Raw genomic sequence first — 9,409 nt, forward strand, 5'->3', positions numbered from 1 at the left:
AAATGTCTTTGATCATTGAAGTGAGGCTCGAAACGAGGACACCCTTGCTAGGGTGAACAGAATTCTTCCTATGTCATCGGAGCGGGTTCAGGGCGGGGAGCCCTAAAACTAATCCTATGGGTTCGGGGCGGAGAGCCCGAACACGGACAAAACTAGAACACCAGAGACTTCAACATCCTAATTTGCTAAATTTTAGAAGCAGCACAGCAGCTATAGATATCAACTTAACAACAAGAACTCGATAAATTTTGTACTTTCTCGACAAGTTTTTTTTCCTAATCATATTTTCGTACAAACTATAATCGGGTAGCGTTCGTGTCAGTGTACATATACAAATACCGCGGTATCAAACTAATGTATCCGGAACAGAGTCTCAGCGAAGGGCATGGTTATAGTCATGGAAATGGAAATTTTTGTAGACAAAGTGAGACAACCACCTTGAACCCACAAAGCACAGAACTGCTATCACAACTAGAGTATTGCGCGCGGCCGATGATAATATTTCCTGCTTTACTGCGGCAACGATCCCAATAGTAGCGAAGGCGATAACTAGTAACACAACCTCAACCACATTAAGACCTTTATATGCAACCCTGCAGCTGCTGCAATTCACGACATGGGACCAATACCTGGACCAATTAAGATAAGGATCATAAAACTCTCCAAAGTTTAGGAAATTCGATATGGTGTGCATTTTTTGGCCTGCTGAAATTTGTTAGATCTCATATAGCACGAAAACGAATTTCCATTCTGCAATTGCGGATTTGTTTTCTGTTATCTCTATTTGATTGCCTTAAAAAAACACATGAAAGACCAACTTGGGGTTGGACACTGGCCTCAGCTGATACAAGTTTATCATCCTCCTTCTCAGCAATTAAAAAGAGGCTGGTCATGATTCCAATACTTCAATGGATTCCATTTAAGTTAGCAGCACTGGAATGTTACTTGTGATGTTTTTTTTTTCTTTTTTCGGTACTTTGGAATATTGTTACTTGTGATGTGCCAAATTATTTCATGGCTTTTTAAAAATTCTCACATTTTTCTTTGTTTTCTTCATTTACGGGAACAAAAACAATGAAAAGGGTTAAAAAAAACCACTCATTGTTTCCATATCAATGCGAGAACGACTTTTGGTGTTTTCTGCAAAATAGGTTGTTTCCACAAAGAAAAAATCTTGAAAGAAAAATTTCGAAGAAATTTTCCAAATCCAGTTTTAATAGTCTTCCGGAAATGGATAACATATGAACAAAACCATTTCTTTTGCCAGTAGTTGCTTCGAGCTATAGACAGTTACCTGTCCAGTAGCTGTTCTCTTGGCAGAGAAGGGGGAAGGGCTCCACTGAACTTGGTTCCCCAATCAACTTGACCACCTGCATACTTGTTCAACCACCTTCTAAAACCAACAACCAGGGCATCCGACTTTGTTGGAACAAAACAAGCTTTCTGCCAATTGGAGAGACCAATGTCCATTATCTTTCGTTCCTGAAAAGTAGGTAAAGGAGTCATAAATTGTCTGCTTATTACAGTAAAACGTTTCTCTGAGTCTCTTTTTGATTCACAGAGGGACATTTGTGCAAGAATTGATGTGATTGACAATGCTTTAACTTTTCGGGTGAAATATAACGCCCTGAATAGAGTTGAATGACATGATGCGTTTGTGAAATATAACGCCCCAAATAGAGTTGAATGACATGATGCATTTGTGCAAGTGAACATAACGAGTTGTAATGCTATGTTTGTCGCTAGTTTGAGTTGATCAGATGCACTCGGAGTGAACATATAACCCCAAATGTAACTGACAAATTTAGGTTTTCTAATTTGTCCCCACTCAGTATAGTCATCATGATTGTAGCAGACATCTTCTGTTATTGATCAAACTTCAAGAACAGAAAAAAAGAATCAAATGAACAAGCTGCATTGGTGGCAAATAGATTCTTTGAGTAATACGGAAAGAGATAGAAGTTAGAAGCTACCTCCAAATGTAGAAGATAAAGATCTGAATCTAAAATCAAGTTTTGACCAACATGAAACAGCCATCGTGGAACAATTCGATCAATCCAAACTCCAAAGTTTCTCGGAAAAGTCCATATCAATCTGCTATTACCCGGACTGACTGGAACACATATGAAAATTAGAGCAAGTCTGCGCTGTGCCGCAGGTGAAGATGGCTCCTGAATATAGGTAAGGATATTAGCTTGTGTTCCAAATCAAAGCCAAGATGCATAAAAGAAAGAGATACTCCTATTGTCCCAGTCTATTTGCCCTTCTCTTGAACTGAATTGACAAGTCCAACTTGAATTAAAGCCACTTTTGGAAAGTTCAAGCTTGTGTTGCGTTATAAATAAATTCTTTAAAAATGGACAAACAAATTGGGAGGGAGGGGAGTAGTAGAAATAATAGAAAAGAAAAACTAGATCTGAAAACAAAAGACTTGAGTTGCACATAGAAGGCAAAAGTAAAGCAACAAAGTAAAACTATCAAGTTGATGTAATGAAACAGATTGGCTTGTTTACCTCTTTCGTCCCAGCTGAAGACGCAGATCCATTACTTTGATCAGCAGCAAGAGAAGTAAAAGCAGAAAAAATACAAGGTGCGATAAATCTACTGTAGCCCGCCTCCTGCCTTGCAATAAAACCATTAAGGTCGGATTTCTTTATGCTCATATCAAGTGGTCGGCCCCCTTCTCTATCGGCCTTCACAGTGAAATAAAGATAGTTCTCAGCTAAATGTAGGAATGAAAAAGTGTAAATTGTAACTTAAATTATTCTATTTGGAGTACTTATCTGTTTTTAGGTCTTGGAATTTGCATTATTCCGTAATGTGCATATGGAACATGAGCAGGGTCCATAAGATTTTCAATCAAAACCTCATACCTGAGAATATGAGCAGGATATATAAGAAGTAGAAGAACTCAAGCGGAAACAGAAATGGAATATTTTGCAGAGAACCTTACATATATGTTGCAATGACATTCAGAAGCTTCGCAAGTGGAGTGGGTTGGCACCATGTACTCCCATGCATTTGACTGAGTTCGAAACCTCACTAACTACAACTAACTCTAATGACTTTCGCAGGATAAAAAAACCAATCAGAAGTTTCACAAAGATTCAAGCCAATCACGGGGTAAAAAAAATTACTATTTTCCTTCCTTCTCTTTAGGGGTATTTTTTCTTCATAATGCAACACTAATCCCCAACACTCAGAGTAACTACTAGAAAGAAAGATTTGTCTCGACTAGATATTCCAAAAAGATCAATACAAGCAACTCAATCAACAGCAAGAGAATTGAATAGCCAGCAGTACATATCTTCTGCTTGAAGATGAGAAGGATAGAAAAAATGGTAGGCTTTATCTGTGCTTACCCATATGGTATATCTCTATTCCCCATCGATTTAGTATATGATGGGTCATCCAATTCTGGCATATATGGGGGTTTTTGCTTTGTGCTGATATCTTTGTATTGAGGATCAGAGTTTGGCCAAAACCAAACAATGTCATTCTGCACTGTAGTGGGATAAACAGCGACACATGCATTTTTGAATGTGTGGACCTGCATTTTTTTTTCGGAATATCAGAACAGACCACATATGTCAGTAACTACATTAACACCAAAACATAAACCAAACACAATGCCGTGAGAGGTAAACTGAGGAAGACATTCAGTTTAAACTTGAATAATATCAAACTAAAACTCTTGAAAGAAAGAGGAGATGCATAATTGTTTTTCATCTTCTAAAAACTCATATGCACGGTTCAACATTAGCATGAGCATCTAATCAATGTGCACATTGGATCACACTAATCACAACATCGCAAGGCTTCTTCCGAAGTGCTCCAGGTAACAACCCAATGGAGTTCTTCTAATATAAATTCCAGAAAGGTTACAAGCAAAAGATAATGAATTTAAAGCTAACATATTAAAAACCTTACAAGGGGAAAGAAAAAAAAAAAAGGGCCCGTAGCATATTTAGACCAAACAATTACCTCCTTATTTGGCTATGTTTGGATCTTGGATTTGAGGAAAAAATAGAAGGTAAGTTTTTTCCCTCCAAAATCTAAGTTTTGTTTTCCTAACCTTTTTCAGTCATTTTATTTCAGATATCCAAGATCCAAACACTGACTTGGAACCCTTTAAAAGTAGCTATGGAAGATAAGAGCCAATCCCATTATCCCAGGATAGGAAAAACATTGCAAATTTACAATAGTATAATTATAAACTTACCTAGTATATATCTAAGCTTATCCTACCCTATTTAAATACATACCAATCCCCATTTTCTTGCACCAAGGTGTTCAAACTCAACTAGTCCACGAGCTTAAGGCATCAAATTGTAAGTCAACTGTCTTGATGAAAATTCACAAGCTTCCCTGTGAATGTCCTCATCCAAACTATTGCTCGAATCCTTTCAAAAAAAAAAAAAAAAACTATTGCTCTAATTTTCATGTATGATCACATCAACATCTCTAACGGTTCCCCTTGCATTTCAAAGTTCAATAGTTGCATTCATTGTAGTAGTTACATTCAACATATTGCTTTGACTCTTATAGTTATTTTCTCAACTCAGTATTATGTGATATTATTTTTGCCTAAGAAACCACAACCTTCTTCGTGTGTTGCTTGGAATCCCACATTAAACATTTTATTTTGTTGATAATAAACAAAGATATAGAAAAAGCATGAGGGATGACATGTACCATAGTAGGCCAAGGACAAGAAGCTTACCAAAGATCAAGAAGCCTAAAAACCAATCTAATGAAAAACCCCTCTACTCCACTCTATACTCACAGAAACATCTATCATATCCCGAAACAGGTCGAAGGTAGGATATCACTCCTCGTCTCCCAACTATGCAAGGTAGAAAGACAAAGACTCTTAAGCCCCCAAACATAGGCCTCTCCACCCATCCAAGAATCTATTATCCCTCTCTCTCCAAATAAGCCACGTCAAGCAAAGAGGGATGATCAAACATGATACAGATAGAGTACATAAAAACCATAGAGGAAGGAAGGAGGGGGAAAATGAATTTCCATCACATGCATAGCACAAGTCCACACAGATATGAGATATAATAGACTAACAACCAGCCAATGAAATTAATCCACCATAATTGCCAAAAAATGGATTGAGGTCCTTGAGGAATTTGACAATAGCAGAGTTTTCATTCGAAGGATTATTACCGGAGGACCTTCTGGGGGTGCCTGAGGAATGAATTTGCAATCACCAGAGCCACTGAAACACCAACCATGGTACACACATTGCAACCTCCCCCACTGATCAATCCTTCCTTCAGACAATGGAGCCAACCTGTGAGGGCACCTATCATCAAAAACCTTCCACGCATTCTCATTCCTATCCCACCACACCACCACATCGAGACCCAACACTTTCTTTGCGTGCGGGACCCTCTTGTCCAGGTCACACACCGGCATAACCGGGTACCACTGAGCAAACCAGTCGAACTTTTCTCCCTGGCTGTCAAATTCAAGTTCTTGTTCAGGTGGGTCGGCAAATTCTGCGGAAACGGTTGGCGATGTGGCTGTAAAAAGCCTGGATTCTAGTTTGTTGTGGTGGATTGATGAGAAAGATGAATTGGGTCGATGGTTGATTGGAAAATTCAACATGGGTTTCTGGAATTGGGGTCTGGGGAGTCTAGGTGGGATCGTTGTGAATTGAAATGAAGAAAAAGAGGAGGCTCTGAGAGCTTCCATTGTACCTTGTTCTTTAAAATGGATCAAGGTTTTGATGTTCCAAGTTCATATGTGAGAGATTTTGAGCATTTTGTTAGAGTCATGTACGGTAGATAGTTGCATGCATATGCGTAGTTGAATGGATAGAGAGTTGCTTGTGGTTTGAAATTATACAGCAAATCGCGAATTAAAAAAAAATTGTAAGAAGTTCTTGTGGCTTCAAAGGATCATGGACAAACTAAGGTTCTGTTTCGAAAACCTTCTTAAAAAATAAGTATTTATTTTGCCACTTCTCATTAAAAAATAAGAAGGGTCATTCCACAAAACCCAAATAAAAAATTCATTTCACATTTTCAAACTCAAAAATAATATAAATGAAAAAAAAAATTCAATTTTTTTTGCACCATATTAAAGATCTCAATGAAATCTATTAAACAAGATCCATAGTGGTAGGAAAATTATTTGCGTAAACACATGATTTTTGAGCTTGAAGTTGCCTTGTACAAAAAATAAGACTGTTGCTATGATAATGGGCGCTGACGGAGGGAAATCATACTACCGGCCGCGCTGGGCCGTCTCCGGCCACCGGACGGCCGATCCGAGCCGTCCAAAAATTCTATAAAAAAAAAACAAGGGGGCTAACTCAAGAATCAACGACATCCGAGATGTGTAGGGTGCTTGATCCAAGCACCCCTTTTCCATGTATATATGATCAAGCACCCTACACGAAAAATGAGTGCTCGGATCAAGCACCTTACACACCTCGGATGTCGTTGATTCCCGCCAAGGGCCCCCTCGGTTTTTTTTTTTTGAATTTTTGGACGGCTCGGATTGGCCGTCCGGTGGCCGGAGACGGCCCGGCGCGGCCGTCGGTACGATTTCCCTCCCGGCGCCCATTGGTACCTATGTAAATTCTGAAAAAATAAGTACCACCTTCTTATTTTTTTGGAACAACCCTTATTATTGGACAAAAAATAAGTTCTTATTTGTTTTCTGGAACGGGCTCTAAGGCAATGGGTTTGGAATTTATCCTTGGACTGTTACGGCGAGAATTTATACTCTATAAACATAAAATAAAAAAAAATAAAAAAGCATTGCATTATAAATAGTCATCGATTCTAGAAAAAATTAAAATAGCATAGTAAATGATATTTGTCATTTGCACATAGAATACAAAAAATACTAACTTTAATTTAATTTATCTACTAAATTGAGGCATCTTAAATCGTTCTTTTTGAATTGTGTCGAGTCGTGCATAGTACTAACTCTTTTGGTTTACTACTAACTTGTTTAATTTTTGGGATACTTAAAGAATCATCCTCAGAATCCACTCTCTTTAGGTTTTCATCCTGCTCAATTTTGGCACTTATGTTTTCATCCCCACTCTTTTTTAATCCCAAAAATGCCCTTATATATATATAAAACCGAAAGTGGGATGAAATCATAAAATTTCAAATTCCAGCAATAAATTAGGCCCATGAATTACTCCTCCGAATATATAACCGAAAGTTGGGATGAAATCATAAGATTTCAAATCCCAGCAATAAATTAGGCCCATGAATTACTCCTCCCATCCTTATCTGATCCCCACAAAATGGAAACCCCATTAGAAATTTGAATATTTCTAAAATGGGTTTTGGAATCCATAAATGGACATGAGTGTCACGCCCAGCCCCGCCCCTCGCACGGCGCCCTATGCGGGCCCGAGCCGGTGCGGCCGCGTGCCCACGACGATCTCATCCATCTTTGTACAATATTGTCCGCTTTAGACGCCTAAAGACCGTAGACTTTCCAGTATGGTCACCCATCCCTGGACTACCCCAAGATGAGCACGCTTAACTGTGAAGTTCCTACGTTCTTTGGCCCGCCCTCACTACTTTAAAAGGCCTTGTACAAGTAGGATGGATCATTCCTTATAAATTGTGACCAGCCCCCCCCCCCCCCCCCCTCAACCGGCGAGCAGGCTATCACAATGAGTTTGAACACCTCGTCGGCCATAACCGCCACAAATTTGTCCCCATCCCCACCGTGCATCCTCGTCGATGTCCTCCGCATCCCCGTTACCATCCCTCGCATCTCCGTCTCTGTACGCTGCATCCATGTCGCCATCCTCCATCCCACCCTCCATCGGAAACAGCTTCTCTAAATCCGGACCGAAGTGGAAGGTCGAGAGGAAAGAGACAGGGCTGGTGGTTTGATGTGAGGCCGCCGATGGGGCCGTCATTGAGGAGAAAGAAGACCCCAAGGCCTCTGGTAAGCACCACGATTACCAAGCTGAGGTGGGTTTTAACCTCTCTTTTTCGGTTCCTTTTGGTCTGGATATTTCATGGTTTTAGGTTATTTGAATTTGTGTATGTGTCTGATTGCTCATTCAAGGGGTGCAAAATGAGTCGATCCGAGCTTCATCGTGTTCAAGTTTGAAAAAGTTCGTGTTTCGGGTTAACCCACCCATACATTGTTGCCACAGTCGAGTTTGAAAGAGTTTGTGTTGGGTTTGTTGTTTGGAAGCACGTCATGATGTAATTATGTCATGTTTGCCAAATGAATTTGATTCTTAATTGTGTGGGTTATATTTCATGATTTCAATGATATTATTTTGGGAGTATGTCATGTTTGTTAAATCGATTTCAAGCTAGATTAGGAATGGTCATGAAACGCTGAAATCGTGATGGTAATTTAATCATGTTAATACATGTTTTGATGGTAATTTTACCATGTTTCATGAAATTAAAAATATGACATTTGTGGATAAGCAATTTAGCTTGATCAATACATGCAAAAAATATGGTCAACTTATCATGTTATATACCGCAATACCAGTTTTGATGGAAAATAGTCCATTTTTCATTAAATAAGGTTGCGAACCATAATTCATTGTCAAGTGGTGCAACTTGATGGTCAATTGAAATGGGGATAACAGACAAATCCGTTTTCATGGTAAATGATGCAAATAATTTATCTTGAAAATTAAAACCGTCATAAATGCAGTGGGAAGAAAAGCAAAATCTGCTTAGACGTAAGACACCATAGATACATTAAGTTTTGTTCATGATTCGAACAGGCATTTCATGGGGACGGTGCAAATGATTTAGCATGAAATGGACATAATAGAAAAACCCGTTTCATGGTAAATGATACAAATAATTTACCATGAAACTAAAACCGGATTGAACTTAAGATAATGTCCGCACTAAAGGGAACGAGAAATCAGTGGGATTTGTTGGAATATTTGAAAATCTTCCTCTCTTCCCCTTTTATATCTCACCTAATTGCATATGCTTCCATATTCATTAAAATACCACAAATTTAGGAAACAGTAAAACACACACACACACACACGCACACGCGCACACACTCTCTCTCTCTCTCTCTCTCTCTCTCTCTCTCTCTCTCTCTCTCTATATATATATATATATATATATATATATATATATATATATATATATATATATATATACACACACACACACACACACACAAAACTTCTAATAAGGGCGCTCTTACTGTATTACGGTAAGGACGTCCCTTTCCCGACCAATTTGCAATGATCCGAGCCGCTCAATGTGTTCAGAACGTGATTTTAAAGGTACTCGCTAACAATTAGAAAGAAAAAAAAAGACCAAAAAGGGCTTGATCCGAGCAGTTTTTGTTTGTATTTTATCGAACGGTTCAAATAAAAATTGCTCAAATCAAGCCCTTGTCATTTTTTTTGCTGATTTCT

General features: G+C 38.7%; 1 protein-coding gene across 1 annotated transcript; it reads right to left on the bottom strand.

Annotated features, from left to right (window-relative positions):
• Positions 1–224: 224 nt before the first annotated feature.
• Positions 225–5,872, bottom strand: LOC131323797 (protochlorophyllide-dependent translocon component 52, chloroplastic-like). Its single transcript, XM_058355640.1, has 7 exons — positions 5,179–5,872; positions 3,363–3,550; positions 2,784–2,873; positions 2,514–2,700; positions 1,974–2,171; positions 1,295–1,482; positions 225–629 (listed from the first exon to the last, which is right to left on the bottom strand). The coding sequence occupies exons 1-7, from the start codon at positions 5,707–5,709 to the stop codon at positions 374–376; spliced, it is 1,638 nt and encodes a 545-aa protein (XP_058211623.1). The 5' UTR covers positions 5,710–5,872; the 3' UTR covers positions 225–373.
• Between the last annotated feature and the right edge of the window lie 3,537 nt (positions 5,873–9,409).

Source organism: Rhododendron vialii, chromosome 1a, assembly GCF_030253575.1.
Source record: "Rhododendron vialii isolate Sample 1 chromosome 1a, ASM3025357v1".
In the NCBI taxonomy this organism is placed as follows: domain Eukaryota; kingdom Viridiplantae; phylum Streptophyta; class Magnoliopsida; order Ericales; family Ericaceae; genus Rhododendron; species Rhododendron vialii.